At 43.6% G+C, this 20,090-nt stretch overlaps 1 protein-coding gene across 1 annotated transcript in view; it reads left to right on the forward strand.

The window, feature by feature from the left end:
- MRPL1 (mitochondrial ribosomal protein L1) overlaps positions 1 to 19,485 on the forward strand; it is a 71,159-nt gene extending 51,674 nt beyond the window's left edge. Inside the window, exons 8-10 of the mRNA XM_033963408.1 lie at positions 6,698 to 6,798; positions 12,880 to 12,961; positions 18,975 to 19,485. Coding sequence (XP_033819299.1) covers positions 6,698 to 6,798; positions 12,880 to 12,961; positions 18,975 to 19,090 — 299 coding nt within the window. The 3' untranslated portion in view covers positions 19,091 to 19,485. The remainder of the gene's footprint in view (positions 1 to 6,697; positions 6,799 to 12,879; positions 12,962 to 18,974) is intronic.
- The last annotated feature ends 605 nt before the right edge of the window (positions 19,486 to 20,090 follow it).

The following is a 20,090-nucleotide window of genomic DNA, read 5'->3' on the forward strand; positions in this document are numbered from 1 at the left end:
TTCAAAGAAGAGCGATGGTAAAAGGGATGGAACACCTCTTGTATGAGGAAAAACTGGTTAGGGCTCTTCAGCTTGGAAAAGAGACATTTGAGGGGAGATATGATTGAAGTCTACAAAATCCTGAGTAGAGTAGAACGGGGACAAGTGGATCGATTTTTCATTCCATTAAAAATTACAAACACTAGGGGACACTCGATGAAGTTACATGGAAATACTTTTAAAACCAATAGGAGGAATTTTTTTTTCACTCAGAGAATAGTTAAGCCCTGGAACGCATTGCCAGAGGATGTGGTAAGAGCGGATAGCGTAGCTGGTTTTAAGAAAGGTTTGGACAAGTTCCTGGAGGAAAAGTCCATAGTCTGTTATTGAAAAAGACATGCAAGAAGCCACTGCTTGCCCTCTATTGGTAGCATGGAATATTGCTACACCTTGGGTTTTGGCCAGGTACTAGTGACCTGGATTGGCCACTGGGCTTGATGGACCATTGGTCTGACCCAGTAAGGTTATTCTTATGCTCTTATGTTCTTATCCTAAAAGATCAGAAGAAACCAACTACTCAGGTTGATAACTACAGACCTGTTGCCCTAACTCCTCTCTTTATAAAACTAATGGAAGAACTAGTTGAGTCCTAAGTAATGAACCACCTAGAACAGTTTCAGCTACTCCACGACTCCCAATCAGGCTTTAGGTCATTATTCAGCACAGAAACTGTAATCGCCTCCCTTCTGAATGACTTGTATGAAAGTAAAGGTCTAAACGTACTAGTGATACAGCTGGACCTCAGCAGCACATTTGATCTAGTGGACCACGACTTGCTGCAGCTTTGCTTAGACTCCTTTGGATTATCGGGACATGTCCTCCGATGGTTCCAACTATAAAATGTTGCAGTTACCAAGTACAGTCTGGAGAGACCCTATCTGACAAATGGGCCAGCAAATGTGGTGCTCCTCAAGGCTCCCCTCTATCGCCCTTTCTCTTCAATGTCTACTTTTCCTCCCTGAGAGCTCATCTAAAAAGCTTAAATGTTACGCACTGTAGCTATGCTGGCGACATTATTATTGTCCTCCCTGTCACCTGCCTAACATTCTGCAGAGATTGAAAGAATAGACTCAGTCTTGAGGGTGGATGTCATACTTCAAGTTAAAACTAAACAGTGAAAAAACAAAATTCTTTCTAGCCACCTCCACCAACTGCAGCTTGGTCACCCTAACTCTGAGAGGAAACACCTTTCCCATCACCCCTTCGATTAGAATCCTTGGAGTTCACCTTGATAAACAGCTATCTATGACAACCCAAGTGGACCAAGTCATATGCAAAGGCTTCATTTTTAGTATGGAAACTCTGGATTTCACGCACTGATATTGTCGCATTGTTATTTCAGCATAGAGCTAGTATGCAATATGTCCGTAAAGGTGTGCACGCATTTTCAAATTCAGGTAACCTCTCTGCCCTCAACATAGTGAGCTTCTTCATCAAATAGATCCTTTAAGCAGCCACTGCATTACCCTTGGTGCCTAATGAACTGCTGTTTCACACTGGTAATGTCCTAATAGTTTTGCCCTTTATCATCTGAATAAAAATGATCCAGAGATTGGTGGCAACTCTTAGACTAAGGGCTCCTTTTACTAAGCTCTGTTAGCATATTTTAGCGCACTCAGCATTTTATCGCGCGTGAAACCCGCGCCGCCCGGCTAGAACTAACGCCAGCTCAATGCCGGCGTTAGCGTCTAGCGCGGGCGGCAATTTAGCACGCGCTACTCCGCGCATTAGTGCCCTAACGCGGCTTAGTAAAAGGAGCCCTAAGTGTTATTAACCTTTTCCTATCCTGTGTCCCGGATGTCGGGACATTCCAAAAATGACATAGACAGTGGATAAACAGTCTGTATGGACTAATAAAGAGCCAGGAACACAAAATATTTGAATTTACAAACTTATGACTTATTTACATTATGTTTACAACAGCCGTAAATGATAACGGTGAATAATACAAAACTTTGCTAAAATAATTACGATTGGAACCAGATTAACGTAAAATTTACTACGATAGGAAAAGATTAATACAGAAGTTATTAGAGACAAAAGCCCACTTTTGATAGCTACAAGCCCAAAAACTTATACCTCAGCCAATTTGCTAATCTATAAGGCACCCCCAGCGTATGTCATTTTTGCCAATTCATGTTGAACAGTACTACTGTTGTTGGCCCTTTTGCTGTATGACCTTTACATACCCATGTTTTCGCTTCCTAAGAAAATGATGCTCATTTTATAGAATCTGCTACAGTTTCAGCTGTTTTTCCTTAACATGTTGTTCTGGTTACTTGAATCCTTTCGTCTTTACTCAGGAGTGGTTCGTTGGAAGATGACAGTTTACATAATGCCAAGGTGGTGGAAACTGCTGTGACATGCATCAGTGTTCTCCCCATAAATTTTTTCCAGCCGGGTGGCATGAAAAAGTAGCCGGGTGGGGCGGGACGGGGAAATTTGGTGGTGGGGAAAATTAAGGGCTTCTTTTACTAAGCTGCAATAGCGTTTTTAGCGCGTGCAGAATTGCCGCGCTACACGGCTAGAACTAACGCCAGCTCAATGCTGGCATTTTTGTCTAGCACGTGCAGCAATTCTGTGCGAGCTAAGCGTGTGGTAAAACCGCTAGCGCAGCTTAATAAAAGGAGCCCTAAATGTGTACTATTTGTATTAATTAATTATTATTAGTTATTTTCCAATGCTCAATATGGCAACCTTTCTTATGGTTTGACACTTGTTCCATAATTTTTTATTAAATTTAAGAAGTATCCAATTCTAGAAGTGAATAATTAGATATTTGCCCTCTTTCAAATAGTATAGAGCAGCGTCTCTCAAACTTTTTTAACTCCGGCACACTAAACGGAGCAAATGTTTTTTGTGGCACACTAAATGCAGCAAATAATTTTCATGGCTGGAAAAAATTTCTGGGGAGAAAACTGTTGCCGTTAGTTTTCAAGGTCCAATCACGTCAAAGACTGATGCTTATCTGGGCAGTTGTATAATAAAAAGAATGGATAAGATAACATGAGAAGTGAAGTTGTCATGAATCAGAGGGATACATACCCTGTAGGTCCTAAAAGCAGGCTTGTGGATTAGATATAAACTATGAAGGCAGTGGTGTACCTAGCATATGTGACACCCATCATTTTTTTACACCCCCCCATCTGTATGAAAAACATTATTTTTAGTAATAATCCACACATCACACAAGAGTGTACCTAGGAAAAGGCAGCATCTTACATACTGCAGTGAGCAGTACAACATCAATACACCCATTGTAAAACTAAACAAGCCAGACTAGTACAGATCAATCCTACACAGTCAATCCTAACTGAAAACCATGTCTTTCGAACACACAGAACACAGAAAACACCTTCGCCTAGTATGGAATATGACATCACAAACTAACCCCTCTCCCTTTTACAAAACTATAATGTGGTTTTTAGCCATGGTGGTAACAGCTCAGACTCTCATAGAATTCTGAGCAATTACCACCATGGCCGGTGCTATAAAAAACCCTCTACAGTTTTGTAAAAGGGGGGATAAAATATAAAAACGTAGACAAAGGTTAAATTGAACCACCAAGAAGCTGGACTCTGTATACAATGCAACACCACAGAAACAGCGATGCATCTCCCCTAAAGCAAAAAAATAAATATAATTTTTTCTACATTGTCTTCTCTGGTTTCTGCTCTCCTCATAGTCTTGTCACTCTCTTCCTTTCATCCACTGTCTACCCTCTCTCTGCCCCTTCTATATGGCATCTTCTCTCCTTGTATTCCCCTTCCATCTCTCCCTTCATCCCTATTATTCTGCATCCATCTTCTTCCCTTCTCTCCTCCAATGGTCTGGCATCTCTCTCCTGTTCTTTCCTTCCTTCTCCCACACGCCCATGGTCTGGCATTTCACTCTCTCCTCTCCCTTCCCCCCACTTTCATCAGCATCTGCCCCCTTTCTTTCCCTCCAACCCAATTCCATCCAGTATCCTTCCCCCTTATGTCTCTCTCTCCTTTCCCTGCACACCAATTCCATCAGCATCTGCCCCCTTTCTCTCCCTCCACCACCCTTCCATACCACCCTGACCCCCTTTTTCTCCCTCTACCACCCTTCTATGCTCCTCTCTCCCTCCAAACCAGCAAGGTCCCATGATGACTGCTTCTGTTGCCTCTGCCTCTGGAAGATGTAAGTGATGTTGGAGGGGGTGGGCCGGCAGACGCAGGGAGTTGTGGCAAGGTTCCTCAATGACTGCAGCTGCCAGTCCACCCCTTCCGACGCCACTTACGTCTTCCGGAGGCAGAGGCAGCAAATGCAGTCATAGCAGGACCTTCCTGAACTTCAGTGTGGCTGCCGACTCTGCTTTGGAATAAGTACGGCAGCCGCGTTGAGGTGCAGGTGCCATTTAGAGCAGCTCAGAAGGTTCTGGATCCAGCCGGCTGTGTACCCCCCTAAGGCTGGCACCCGGGGCGGTCTGCCACTGTATGAGGGGACAAAAAATAATAAAAAGAATGGATAACTTGACCGATTTAGACATGTCATACAATTATAACCATAAAAATATGTCGTAAAATGTAATTCTAAACTCAAAAGACTCCAGATGAAAAGCAGACTATAGAAAGGAAACCAGAAAAGACCGGGTAGATGAAAAGTGAAACCTGGGAAAGATCTAAATTATTCTTCAAATGAGCTTCTATTAAAACCAAAGAATAAAACCACAGCACTCAGGAAAGTAAAAAAGGAAGAGTAAAATGGACTTAACGAAAAGGTCTCTGCACTGATAAGATAAACTCCTACGCAGAATAAATGTGAACATGCGACAGTGGGGCTATGATATTTGATCTGTTGAAAGAGGCGCCAAAACAGTGTCGGCAGTGGATTGAATGCACACTGTTAGGGGAGGGGCATCGGGCTGTTAAAAAAGGCTGCTTTAATAAATAAATGAAAATACTGGTGAAAAACTAAATAAAAAACCAAAACCATGATAAAATGCCGAACCTGACTGCAAGTGGTAGTGAAAGTTGCATAAGGCACCCGAAGTACTGTTAGTGCCAGAGCTGCTAAGAATAAAGAACCGTGCTGTACATGAGGAGAAAAAAGAAAGAATGAGGTGATAAGATGTAAAGTGCTGGCCCCTCACTGCACCACTTGATAAAACTAAGGAGCCATGTTCTAGGGCAGGGGTTCCCACACTTTTTGGGCTTGCGAGCTACTTTTAAAATGGCCAAGTCAAAATGATCTACCAACAATAAAATTTTTAAAAAACACAAAGTACACTGTACGCATAGAAAATGTTGCACACTGTACGCATAGAAAATGTTAATTATTATTCCTATTCCAGGGTTTTTCAAAGAGGTCAAAGCAGATGACTCTATGCACTATCACCTCAGTAACAACCATACAAAAATAGACAAATACACCCCCTCCCTTTTTACTAAACCACGATAGCAGTTTTTAGTGCAGGGAGTTGCGCTGAATGCCCAGCGCTGCTCTCGACGCTCATAGGCTCCCTGCGCTAAAAACCTCTATTGCGGTTTAGTAAAAGGGGACCTTAGTGTAAAATATAGACATCAGATATAAATTCAGACACATTTTGATCACTAAATTTAAAATAAAATCATTTTTCCTACCTTGTCTGGTGATTTCATGAGTCTCTGGTTGCACTTTCTTCTTCTGACTGTGCATCCAATCTTTCTTCCCTTCTTTTAGCCTGTATGCTTCCTCTCCTCTAGACCTCATTCCCTCCCCCAACTTTTCCTTCCTCTCTCCCTGTCCTTTCTTTCTCTCTGCCTCCCTTTCTTTTTTTTTATGTTTCTCTTCTTTCCTTCTGTCTCCCTGCCTGCCCGTTTTCTTTCTTTCTCCCTGCCCTCCCCCAAGCCACTGCCACTGCCATCGGGGACCAGGATCCAAACCGCCACCAATAACAGGCCCGAAAGCCAACGCTGCCCCAGGCTCTCCCTGCTTCGGCCGACCAGCATTCCTCTCCCCGACGTCAATTCTGCCGTCGGGGAGAGGAAGGCCGTTCGGCCCAAGATCGCGATCGACCTATTGGGGGAAATGCTGCCGGGTCCTGCCTTCGTGGAAACAGAAAGTAGGCAGGACCCGGCAGCAAGAAGAGCAAATGCTTCACTAACCTGTCTCCCGCCTTAGGCCATAGCGAACGCTTGCTTCGGGGCTCTCAATATGTGCGTGCCGGCTTCCCTTCTCTTCCCTCCGAAACCGGAAGTTATGTCGGGGGGGGGGCGGGAGAGAAGGGAAGCCGGCACGCACATGTTGAGAGCCCTGAAGCAAGCGTTCGCTACGGGCTAAGGCGGGAGACAGGTTAGTGAAGCATTTGCTCTTCTTGCTGCCGGGTCCTGCCTACTTTCTGTTTCCACGAAGGCAGGACCCGGCAGCATTTCCCCCAATAGAGCCCCGGAGCATAAGATCGCTACGGGCTGAAATCTCCAAGCCAGGTTTTTTTTTATGTTCAGCAGCGGTGGCAGCAGCAGCAGATGATAGCCAGGCGCTCGTCTAAATTAGCTGGGCGGACCGCCCAGCTAAAAGGCCCTAGGGAGAACACTGTGCATGTGCGAACAAGAGAAAGTTGGCTGAGGATATTTTATTTTGCATTGATCTGTTATGCATCGTTTCAAGTGGGTCTGACCAGCTAACACCTTCCCTTTTCTTTTTCTCCCGATAGGTTCTGTGAGCCTTGACATTCCCAAAATGCTAGAATTATACAAAAAGGGTTACCAATACGAGGTAGAGAAGGAATGTTTTGTCTGCAAAACAATAGCAACGGTAAGTTCTGCAACAGGTCGTTTTATGCTTCTTTTTTAAAATTTTATATGGAGTGTAATGAATACATCACTTACACGTGTGGCTACTGTTAAATAGGCATGTAGTCTCGGCTCCACAATTTTTTAGGGGTTTTTTCTTTGGAATATAACCTCTTGAAACAAGTTATAAGGTAACATCCTACACTCTCTCCAGTTTTTCTTTGGGTATTTTTGTTTTTCTCTTGAACCTTACAATGAACTCCATACTCACTTGACAGTGACTACTGTAATTATTTTGCCAGTGATTAGGTCTAATAGGAGGGGTTTTCTTTTTCTAATTCTCACGTTCAGGGAGGTAACTAACCATTTTTTAGATTTGATGAATACCCTTCACTTTTTGCCAGAATATTCAATTCCTTTTTTTCTCCCTTAAGAAGTTAAGCAATGTGGGAAGTGATACAGCACTTGTCTGGTGAGATTGGAGCCAAGCCAATCTCTCCCCACCCTCCCCCCTGAGAAGAAATCCAGGAAACCTAATTCCAGTTGTTTGGTGAGGCTGTAGCGGGGTGAGGCAGAGCTAGTTGAATTAAAATCCTTGGAACGGTGGCTTAGCCGGAACCTAATTTTTAGAGCAGTCCCAAGATTAACATAGGATGGAAGCACTAGGCCCACAGGTCTGAGTTATACTAAACTGCATTAGTACACACTTAAAGCAGCTAAAAATGAGAAACTGTGGGACATATTCAGGCATCCTGTGGTAACTGCAAAATATGCACAAATTAATTGCACACTAAAATTTTCTTTTTGGTTTTTTTTGAGGTGATGTGACATGGGCATAGAGTAAGCACTTTTGTTCTGACTGGTTAGTGCATCTACATTATCACGCATTAGCTGGTTAGGGCAGAGACACCACATGAGGCCATACCGCCTATAAAATGGGTAGCAGTAAGTAATATTTAAAAATGGACATTTGCTAATGGCTGAGGCTTAAAGTAAAGATAGCCAAGTTTACAGCACTCAGAGCTGGAAAGGTTCAGGCCCTTATATGTATCTAACAACATTTTGTGGAAATTTGAGTTTGCCGGGTTAATATTTTGAATGGCAACCCCCGTCAGTATTAGCAAAAGTTTATTGTTATTTGCTGAAATTTGACTCTTAAATCTCATTGGGGAATTGGAAGGATTATACTAAACTTAATTATACCTTTTGGTGGAATTCAGTCTGTCATATTTATAAAATGGAGAGAGTGCTTGCTATACAGCAAGGAAATTACAATAATTTTAAAAAGATTTGGGGGCCATTGATTACATATTCTAATGACTAGACACTTTAAACACCTTTTTATTATATAGGAATATGATTAGTGTGGGATTGGGATGTATGATATATGTTTAATTGGCTGATTCCTAATAGAAGGGATGGGGAGGGAAGGTTTCTTTTTTATGCTTACTGATAATAATATATAAGAATATCAAGTGATTTGTAAGAATTCTCTGATTAATTATTGTACACTTGTTATAAGATATGAAAATGAATAAAGATATATAAAAAAAAAAAAAAAAAAGAGTTTGCTGGGTTTCTGAATTTCTTCTTAAGTCAGCGTGCCACATGTGCTGGACAAGAACTCAAACATGAAATTGCTGATCTGCTGTTAGTGATCTGTACCTTATTGCTAAAATAATCTGTAGTACATGAAGATTGGAGGGTGGCTAATGTTAGTTGATTTTTAAAAATGGTTCCGGGGTGGTCTGGGAAATTACAGATTGGTGAGCCTTTACTTCAGTGCTAGAAAAATACTTGAAACCATTATAAAAAATAAAATTGCAGAAAACGTGGACAAACATGGTTTAATGCAGCGTCCTATAAAGTTTTCAGCACCGCAGCACACTAAACCTGGCGCTGTATCCAGAAGTGTGCGGACATCGATGTGATGATGTCGTGCGCATGCATGATGTCATCATGTCGATGTCCGCGCATGCGCGGAGGCCTTCCAGCAGTGACCCTGAACTGTCACTTCACTGGTGGGGGATCCTGGAGGAGGGGAGTTGCAGGGAGAGGAGGAGAGATGCTAGCGAGGAGGAGAGTCATCAACACCAGCTGACTGTCTACAGGATGTGCCTCTTGCCACAAGAGGCACGTACTGTAAGCAGTCAGCTGGTGCCAGTGTCTCTCCTCCTTGCCAGCGTCTTGCGGCACACCTGGAATCTGCACCAGCCACAGTTAATGGGACAGAGTCAGCATGGGTTTAGCCAAGGGAGGTCTTGCCTCACCAGTTTGCTACATTTCTATGAAGGTGTGAATAAACATGCTCATAAAGTTGATCCAGATCTTCACTGCAGTTCAGATCTGCAAGAAAACTAGTCAGATGGACTCCTCAGGGCAGAATACCTCAGATTCATGCCCTGTTTGCAGCGGATGGCTATCGAAGGAGCATCCATGTTCCACATGCTGCGGAAGGGGGGAGGAGGGGGAGGCATCGACTTTATGTTAGGGCCCTCCAAGAGGCCAGGGAGGACCACAGTCTATCTGGGTCCTGTTCAAAATTGGATTGCGGACAGCGCGTGTGTGCTCACAGCGAAGCACAGACATGATTCTGTGTCTAAGCCCCACAAATCCTCCAAGAGTTCGTCAAAGGACTCCCAGAAGGCGACTATCCCTCAAGGTCAAGGGTTTCCTCCCCTGGGATACTATTGACCACTCGCTTCTCCTGTCCAGACTACATTCTGTTGGAATCCATGATGTTGCATTGGTTCTCCTCCTTCCTAAACAAAAGATCCCAGAGAGTACTATTAGGACCCTCCTTATCTGAACCAAAATCACTCTGCTACGGAGTGCCCCAGGGTGCCTTACTATTCCCACTCCTCTTCAACCTTTATGTCAGACCAGTAGTGCTACCCGATTTCCGATTCGAATCAATTCACATCAATTCCCTTTTTTAAAAAATCGGCCTTGCTGATTTGGTGCCCACGGATTGGCTGCTGTTGCTTCGGGGTGGGGTTACGCGTGGTACAGATTGTATATGAGGTATGTGAATGGGTGTTGCTCTCGCCTTCTCCCTTCCCCTTCGGTGAGAGAGCTGGTAGGTGATTGGTGGGTGGTCGTGTGGGCGGGTTAGTTCCCCTACTTCCTATAGTGGCTCGCGGCTGGTGAGGGAAACGGTGGGCAAGTGAAGGTTAGGCCCCCCCTTCTACTAAACCGCACTTGTGGTTTGTATCGCCGGGAGCCGCACTGAATTCTACGCGTTGCTCCCAACTCTCATAGAGTTTCTAAGAGCGTTGGGAGCTGCGCACAGAATTCAGCGCAGCTCCCGGCGATAAAAACCACTAGCGAGGTTTAGTAGAAGGAGGCCTAGTCTAGAAACAGTTCCACGTCCCCCCCCCCCTCATTGTCTGTCACCGCCATTATGGTGAAGAAGCCCATGAAGCAGCAGGTCTGGGGTTGGCAAGTACAGGAGCTGGGCTCCAGCCTGCCCAACCTCTACTGCTTTGAGTGTGAGCAGCACGGGGTGACGTAAATTGACATCACTGTCGGAAACTTCGTGTGCACCTCCTATCATCTAATAGGAGTCTCAGGGTGTTAATAATCATCTCGGCTAGTAATAGGGCTTATGCTGTTCCTATGTGTATTCTCTCTTTCTCTATCATAGTAATGCAACTGTCTGTTCTATGCCCTTTCTGTGAATTCTAACAGTATTGCTAACACCATAAATGTCCACGGAAAAAAACATAATTGGCCCTGTACTTAGTTATTCCTGCCCACACTTCTTACATGAATTGATTGCTTCCCTACATCAGCTTTAAAAAATGAGCAAAAAGAACAAACTTTTTTGTTTATTTTGTTTACACCACAGCGCCTGTGTGGGTAGGAGAAGGCAAATGGGATGAAAAGGCTATAAAATAAACCCACTAGATGTTTGAAAAAAACACCCAATTGGGAAGGAAAATTGATTCAAAAGGCTGAATTGAATCAAAATTTTTTTCCTGAATCGGACAGCACTACAGACCAGTACTCGACATTACAGAAAAATACCAAATCATAATCCACTCATTCGCGGATGTCATATAGCTCTACCTCCCCCTAGGTCAACACCAAGACACACAAATCAAAAAATTTCACTGCTGCTTAATGGAACTAATGAACTAGATGATGGTAAATAAACTACAGCTAAATGCATCAAAAACTGAACTTCTCTGGATACACAAAGATACCTCACATAACCCCGTCCCAAAGATATTTGCATATACCCCTGTCCATCTCTTTCCTAGGGAAATGACACCCTTACAGCCAAGGACAACGTTCACAGCCTAGGAGTTATTCTTGACTCAAATCTGTCGCACTCAGATCATGTATTCAAATTAGTGTCATCATCTTTTTACTACCTCTGCCAGCTAAAGTGCATCCATGCATACTTCTCAGAAACTAATTTCGCCCAACTGCTGTATGCATTTGTATTATCCCACTTAGATTACTGCAACACGCTACTAATGGGTTTACCTGCAAAAACCCTCTCCCATCTCCAAGGCGTGCAAAACACTGCAATATGCCTCCTGAAAAACCTAGGCATCCACAACCATGTTACCCCTGCACTAACATCCATGCACTGGCTACCTATCCAAATACGCTGTACCTTCAAAGCCCTAGTTCTAGCCTTCAAGACCTTCCACAAGATGATACCAAACTATATGACAACAAAACTACAAATTTACATCCCCAACCGATCACTGAGGTCTACCACCTGGTCACTCTCTCAGCACTGAAACAGCCCACAAACACTCCTATTTGCATTTCATACCTAGATTATGGAATAGCATCTCCCCATCCACTAGATTGCTAGACAGACTATGGAACTTCAGGAAGGCCATAAAAACCTTCCTCTTTACAAACCCAACACCTTAATGACCGGCGCCTCAGTGACTCAATACCTTCACTCCTGACTGATGGAACTCAAAGGGTGTGTGCTGGACGCTGGCCCAAATATAAACTGGAACCCTCATTTTTGGGCCAAAAATTCTGGATTATATTAGAGTATATACAGTAAGCTTTTGGATGAGGATCCTTCTTAGAATGTTTTATTTTTGATTAATAAACTTAATACTGAAAGCTGTAAAAAAGGTTTTCCTATCCAAAAAAGCACAAGCTTATTTGAACTATCAATCATTTAAAATTCCAATATTTTATATCTTGTCTAAAATTCATAAGATTTTGATTAAACCCCCAGGCCATCCTATTGCTTCAGCTTGTCTCACTATTGTAAAGATCTTGCAAATATATTGACACCTTCTTGCAACTTTTAGTACCTTTTGAGTAAGTCCCTTTTGAAAGATACAGAACATTTTTTTTTTACAATTTTTATCTACAATTTCAGATGTTCCTAAAGATTGTTTGTCGAGTACATTGGATGTTTTTCTTTATATGCAAGCATTCTGAAAGAAGAGGCGTTGTGTGTGGTTAAAGAACATCTTTAGTCAGCCCCTCGATCACACTAGTTTAATGTTGAAAAAAGCTTTTCTTCTGCTTGTAACTTAGTTGTTTAATACTGGTTCGACAAGCTTGTCATGTGGCCCGACTGAACTTAGCTAAGCACTGGAAGCAGTGCACAACACCATCCTTGACTTCCTGGATTACAAAACACTGGTATCTCTGGAATATGGAGTGTTTAGTTGCACTTCGTAAATGAATGTTTTCCAAGTGGGAGACCATTTGGTCCCCCTTCTTACTTGCACAAAGTTATTGATATCAGGGTTGTGTCTCTATACTCTCGCTTTGGTCCCTATTAACCATGATTTGCTGTATACCACTGTTAATCAGTATTGAGTAGATGTCAGGGTAGAGGGTTTAATCATAATACACTACTACAAATTTTGAAGTCAACCAAGTGAAATTGTTATGGTCTTGTTTCTCTCAGGGGTACTTTGGGCCAATCCTGCTATTGTTGTACTTATTGCCAATGCCTGTTTTTATAACTTCTTGTATTGATCCTAAGTTTCAATAAAAACTTCTTTAAATTAAAAAAAGCTGAAAAATTTGAATGACTACTTTAACTTTCAAATCTCGATGGCAGTTTGGGCTTTTAATTCAATAGTGATATCACTTTGTTTTTCAGCTGGATATGCCTAGTGAACAGATAATTGCAAATGTGGATGTGCTAATTAAGGATGTTTGCACACACAGACCACTAAGCTATGGTAAGTACAAGAGAAATACCGATACCCATTATAAAGTGTCTGACACTTAATTTAGAAAGGGGGCACTGGAACTAGAGAGTTGCGCGGGGACAGAAATCCCACCCGTCCCCATTAAAAAAGTCCCACCCGTCCCCGTGAGGAATCCCTCCATCCCTACCTGTCCCCGTGAGGAATCCCCTCCATCCCTGCCTTTCCCTATAAACTTCAGAAATAGTTATTTCATTTAATTATGCTACTGAATTAAAGGCTCTGGTAGAAACCCATTTACAAATAAGAAAAGAGACTTTATTAATTTGGAAATATTAATTGGGAAGAATACATACTTTGTAAACGGGTTTCTACCAGAGCCCCTAATGTTTATAAATTTTTATCAACACAACTAATATACTACTTTATCCTGAAGCAAAAAAAGAAATATAATTTTTTTCCTACCTTTGTTGCCTGGTTTCTGCTTTCCTCATGTTCTCATTCAATTCCTTCCATCCACTATCTCTCTTCTCTCTGCGTCTTCCATTTGCTCTGTTACTGTGCCTCTCCCTTTCTCCCCCCTTCCAAATTGGTCTGGCACCCATCTTCTTCCCTCCGCTCCCCCCATAGTCTGACATCTCTGTCTTCTTCCTTGCCAGCGTCTTCGCCCCACTCTCTCTTCCCCATTTCCCTTCAGCGTCTACTCCCCACTCTCTCTTCCCCATTTCCCTTCAGCATCTTCTCCCCACTCTCTCTTCCCCATTTCCCTTCAGCATCCTTCTCCTCCCTCTGTCTTCCCCATGTGCTTTCAGTGTCCTTCTCCCCCTCTGCCTTCCCCATGTCCTTTCAGCGTCCTTCTCCCCCCGTCTTCCCCATGTCCTTTCAGCATCCTTCTCCCCAATGTCCTTTCAGCGTCCTTCTCTACCCCTTTGTCTTCCCCATGTGCTTTCAGCGTTCTTCTCCCCCCTCTGTCTTCCCCAGTGCTTTCAGCATCCTTCTCCCCCCTCAGTTTTACCCATTTCCCTTAAACGTCTTTTCCTCTCCACTCCACCTTTCCTCCATTTCTCCCTCCCTGCCCCTTGCCTTTGTGGCGCTTCCCCGCTCGACCGACAACAGAACAGGCCCGGTCCGACAAACCTCCCTGCCCTGCATCCAGCTGCTGTAAGAAGGTAATTTAGATTTGCGGCTACAGGGCAGGGAGGTTTGTCAGACCGGGCCTGTTGTTGGTCGATCAGAGGAAAACACCACGAAGGTAAGGGGATCTGGCCGGCTCTGCACCCCCCCCCCCCAAGGCTGCCCTGGGGCGGACCACCCCACCCCTTGGTACGCCACTGCCTTGAATTTTTCCTACCTGCCCTGCCGCACCACACAGCCGACCGGAAGTCTTCCCGATGTCAGCGCTGACATCGGAGGGAGGGAGGGCTTTGCTTAAACCCTCCCTCCGACGTCAGCACTGATATTGTGGAAGACTTCCGGTCGGCTGTGTGCTGTGGCAGGGCAGGTAGGGAAAAGAAGACGAGCCTCGCGGCTCGAGTGCATCCAACCCCGCGACCCTAGGGGGCGTCCCCACTGTATCCCCACGACCCTAGGGGGCATCCCCATGGGATCCTCGTGACCCGAAGGGGGAACCCGCGGGATTCCCATCGTCCCTGTTCCCGTGCAGCTCTCTAACTGGGACTCACTTGTTTTCAGATACACCACAGAAAAATTAGAGTCAAAAATTTGAAAATTAAATAGCAGTTACTTTTTTATTACACAGTGTATTACATAAGTAGAAAATTATAACTCCCCGTTATGTGCAACCCAGAGGCTGGTGGCAACTTATTGACTAATGGAGTTAAGACATAAGCTATCAAAGACAAGAGTCTGCTTTTGATAGATAAAAGCAGATTTCACCACCCTTTTTATGAAGGCCTCATACAAGCATCTCAATTACATCATCCCTCTCTTTCTCCTCCCAAATCCTCAAAGCCTGCCCTCTCCGCATCCAATCTCTCTATCTTTTCCCTTCTGTATCTCCCCAAATCACATTAATTTCCTCAAACCAGGACACCTTGAGTCTGTGACTTTCATATTTCCTTAGACTTTCTCCTGAGTCTTTCCCCTTCATCCTTTGCCCCCTCAGTCCAGAGCTTCTTCAATTTAAAGAGACTTACTTCCTGTGTATTTATGCCACAGAGTATTTAAATATCTATCATATATCATCTCTCCTGCCTATTTTAAATATGTCCTCATATACTTTATGACAGAGATGACTGGGCTCTCCTGCTTACATCTTTTTGAAGGTGCAGACTCCAGAATTGTATTTAGTACTCTAATTGAGGTTTCACCAGAGACTTATACAAAGGCATTATCACTTCCATTCCTCTCCCTGTGCTCCCAAGAATCCTTCTGGCTTTTGCTGCTGTTGGGATTTTTTTTTACCTGTTTGGACACCTTAAGATCATCACATATGAACACCTGCAAGTCCTGCTCCTCTTTCGCACACAGAAGGTGCTGCCTCCGCACCCTGCGGTTGTGAGTTTGATTCCCAATGCAGCTCCTTGTGACTCTGGGCAAGTCACATAACACTTCATTGCCCCAGGTACAAAATAAGTACCTGTCTAAAATATGTAAACTGCTTTGATTGCAACCACATAGAAAAAGTGGTATATCAAGTCCCATCCTTTTTACCCTTTACCCTATACTGTACTGATCTCTCAGGGTTTTGTAGCCCAAATACATTAAAGCTTAGCTGCTAAATTCTGGACTATTTTTCACATTTTGCTTGATACCCTCCTCATGTTATTCACAGCATCTGGTATGTCTGCAATATTGCAGATTTTGGTATCATCTGCAGAGAGGCAAACCTTAGCAGATAGCTCTTTCACAATATGCCTACAAAAGTATTCCAAAGAACTGGACCAAGAACCTATCCTTGTGGTGCCCTTTCCTCAGAGTGAGCTCCATTCAGCACTGTCCTTTGTTGCCTTCCACTCGACCAGTTCGTAACCCAGTCTGTCATTTTGTGAGATAGACATGGGGAAGCCTCTGTTTGCCCTGGGATCAGTAGTATGGGATGTTGCTACTATTTGGGTTTCTGCCAGGTACTTGTGACCTGGATTGGCTACTGATGGAAACAGGATATGGGCTAGATGGGCCATTGGTCTGACCCAGTATGGCTATTCTTATGTTCTTATATCTTCAGGAACTGTGTCGGAGGCTTTGCTAATTTTTCAATAACATTTCTATTGTAAGTATTTGATTGTAGCCCATCCTAACTTATGGCGTGGCCTGGGTTGGACGGTGCATCGGAGATCCTCCTTCTTCTGGTCTGGGCTGGGCTGGACTGGCTTTGAGCATTTGCACATGCTCAAAGCCTTCTGGTCTCGCTCTCTCCGAGATTGAGAGCGAGACCAGAAGGCTTTGAGCATGCGCAAATGCTCAAAGCCAGCCCAGACCAGAAGAAGGAGGATCTCCGATGCACCGCCCAGCCCAGGCCGCGCCAGAAGAGGGAAGATCTTCGGGCACTGGCACTGGTGCCAAGTCGGGTAAAGGAAGTGTCATTGACTTCTCGGGGGTGGGGGGGAAAGTAGGATCGCGGTTGAGGGGGGGGCAATGCGAGTGGGGGTAGGATGCCAGTTCGCGGGGAGGGGTTTGGAACAGCATCGGATTCCTCAAGGGGGGGGAGAATGGAGCAGCGCCGGTAGCCTCAGGGGGGGGAGGAGGTGGAACCAATCAAAGCAGTTTCCCTTACTTCCTATGGGGAAACTTGCTTTGATATACGAGCAATTTGGTTTACGTGCATGCTTCTGGAACGAATTATGCTCGTAAACCAAGGTTCCACTGTATTTGTTAGCAAAAGTATACAGTATATTGAACAAGAGGCAAGAGGAGAAGGCACTCTGTTGCAATGTGTGTGCTTGTTTCTAACAAAACAAGCCCAAAACAAAAAAGAGCTGTGGATATGAAGTACTTGATGTTAAAGTTTATTTCAAAGATTCTTCTCAAGTTAAATGGTGCAGGTGTTGCAAGACATCGCTTGTTTATCAAGTTAAAATTTAATAAAAACGTTTTGTTCGTCCCGTCTTGCAAAACACTTGCACTCCAAGTTACTCGCAAACCACGGTTTTACTGTATAGGAATAAATGCACATACTTCAGCTGTGTTTAATTATACTGGCACCCAAGTTGCCACTTTTTAGATGCAATTTTCGGCTATTTTTGGTTTGTATTTTATATAGAGGTGCTTACTTGTCCTCCTAATTTTGGCAACCTGTTTCCATAATAAGACCTGTTATAAAATTGCCCTCCATGTTCATAAAAGGACAGGACCATATATACTCGAATATAAACTGAGATTTTTGGGGCCCAAAAAATTGAGATCTCGGTTTATATTCGGGTCCTCGTCTGTACGCTCCCCCACCTTTCACCCGGACTCAGTGCAGGCCTGCCTTAATCTCTGGTGGTCCAGCGGTGAGCCAGGACAGGAGTGATCCTTCCTGCGTTCTGTCTCAGCCAGCTGTTAACCACGCTGCTTCCTTCCCGCCTCCCAGACCCATTGCAGGCCTCCTGTGGGCCTGCCTTAAACCCTGGTGGTCCAGCAGTGAGCTGGGACATGAGCGATCCTTCCCGGATCCTGTCCCAGTCAACTGTTAACCACCCCACCTCCCAGACCCCTCTACAACATGCCTTTTGAACCCTGGTGGTCCAGAAGTGAGCTGGGACATGAGCAATCCTTCCCGGATCCTGTCCCAGTCAACTGTTAACCACCCCACCTCCCAGACCCCTCTACAACATGCCTTTTGAACCCTAGTGGTCCAGAAGTGAGCTGGGACATGAGCGATCCTTCCCGGATCCTGTCCCAGTCAACTGTTAACCACCCCACCTCCCAGACCCCTCTACAACATGCCTTTTGAACCCTAGTGGTCCAGAAGTGAGCTGGGACATGAGCGATCCTTCCCGGATCCTGTCCCAGTCAACTGTTAACCACCCCACCTCCCAGACCCCTCTACAACATGCCTTTTGAACCCTGGTGGTCTAGCAGTGAAGCGGGGAAGGAGCGATTTTTCTTTGCTCCTGCCTGATATGGCACTGCGATCAGAAATGGCTGCACAAATTCCCAGGACAGTCTCGTGAGACCGTGAGAACTCACGAGATTGCCCCGGGAACTTGCACAGCCATTTCTGATCGCGGCTCCACACGATGCAGGAGCAAAGAAAAACCGTTCCTGCCCCGTTTCACTGCTAGATCACCAGGGTTCAAAAGGCATGTTGTAGAGGGGTCCAGGAGGTGGGGTGGTTAGCAGTTGGAAGTTATTCATTTTTTAATTTGTAAGTTAAGTTTAGCATCTCTGTTGAGATTTAATTGTAATTTTTAAAAAAAAAAGATAGATTTGAGTTAAATTTTACAAAATCAGATTTTTTTTTTTAATTCTTTATTCATTTTAAAATTGACAAACAAGTGATTAATATTAAAACATTACATTACTAATAAAATATACAGCACTTGACATTCTTATACATATAATCCATTAAAGTAGAAATTATAACCCTTTCCTCCCCACCCAACAATTCTTCAACAGAAATCCAATCATTAAATAAAAATATTAATCATCCAATTTCTCCCCCCAATAAAATACATGTATCCATCAGAAAGGAAAATGATGTTCATTCATTACAATAATTCTCTAATGGCCCCTAGATCTTTATAAAGTTGTTATAATTACCTTTCTGTACAGCAATTGCTCTTTCCATTTTAAAAATGTGACAAAGTGAATTCCACCAAAAAGAATAATCAAGATTTGTATAATTTTTCCAATTAGCTGTAATGAGCTGAATTGCCACCCCTGTCATTATTAATAGATTAATCAGATTTTTAAAATAAGTATTTTCCCAATTTCATATACTGTAGAGTTTTTTTTTCCTCTTGGCATTCTTCCAGCAAGTAACTTGTCCCTCGACCATTAATTATTGCTATTTCTCTAAATACTCAGTCATGTATATAAATACAGTCACCAAATCATAATCTGAGTATATATTATTAACAAATGTATTTTTTTCCTCCAGGCCCTTTTATTAATCACAGCCTTATCGGGAGTCTAACAAGTGAAGCCTTGAAATTCAAGTTTGAACATTTTCTTCCCCAGCCAAAAGAAGAAATAAAGCCAGAAGTTTCTAATTAATGTATCAATGTTTATGGGCTAAGATTTTTATTATCAGTTTTTTATTATATTGTTTGGCACATCTCATTTGTTTTGTAAACTAACACAGTTGTTCAGAGCTTTTCAACAGTAGAGTACATTTAATAAAAAGTGTTTTTACACTTTTTATTGTGTATGATTTAAGCAACAGGATGGGTGCAGAGGACTTAGCTATAGGTTTCACTTGAAAAGAAGACAGAAGGTCAACTGTTGTGTTTAATGAAGAACTGCAAATTCAGAAGACGTAAACTGTAGCTTCGTGTACATTTTGTATAATGTTAGGGTGCTAATTTCATAATAGATCGTTTTGATCTGCATCACAAAATAATTCTTAAAAAGTTTAATAATCATGTCATTAAAAATTCATTGAGACCAGAGGCTGCTGGTATGTAATATATACCCACTGGTAGGAGAAAATATTAAATACTAATTTAAAATGGTGTCAGGTGAAAACCGCGGAAGACAAAGGTGCGCGCCGACAACTGAGCGTAGTAGCGTGGAGGCGCGCGCCGAATAAAATAACTGTTTTTAGGGGCTCCGACGGGGGGGAACCCCCCACTTTACTTTATACAGATCGCGCCACGTTGTGGGGGCATTGTGGGGGGTTTGGGGGGTTGTAACCCCCCACATTTTACTGAAAACTTTACTTTTTCCCTAAAAACAGGGAAAAAGTTAGGTTTACAGTATAATGAGGGGGGTTACAACCTCCCAAACCACCCACAACGCCGCTGCGATCTGTATTAAGTAAAGTGGGGGGGCTCCCCAACAAAACCCCCTGTCGGAGCCCCTAAAAACTGTCATTTTCTTCGGTGCGCACCTCCATCTTGCGCTCAGTTGTCGGCGCGCGCCTTTGTCTTCCGCGGTTTTGTCTGTGAACCATTTAAAATTCATTCCTACTTGAAGTATATGATGGGATCCTCGGCCAAAGGAGCCTAGGAAAATTCACCAACCAGAACAACTCATGCTCCTGATTGTCATTCAT

The sequence above is a fragment of the Geotrypetes seraphini genome, chromosome 1, assembly GCF_902459505.1.
Source record: "Geotrypetes seraphini chromosome 1, aGeoSer1.1, whole genome shotgun sequence".
NCBI lineage: Eukaryota > Metazoa > Chordata > Amphibia > Gymnophiona > Dermophiidae > Geotrypetes > Geotrypetes seraphini.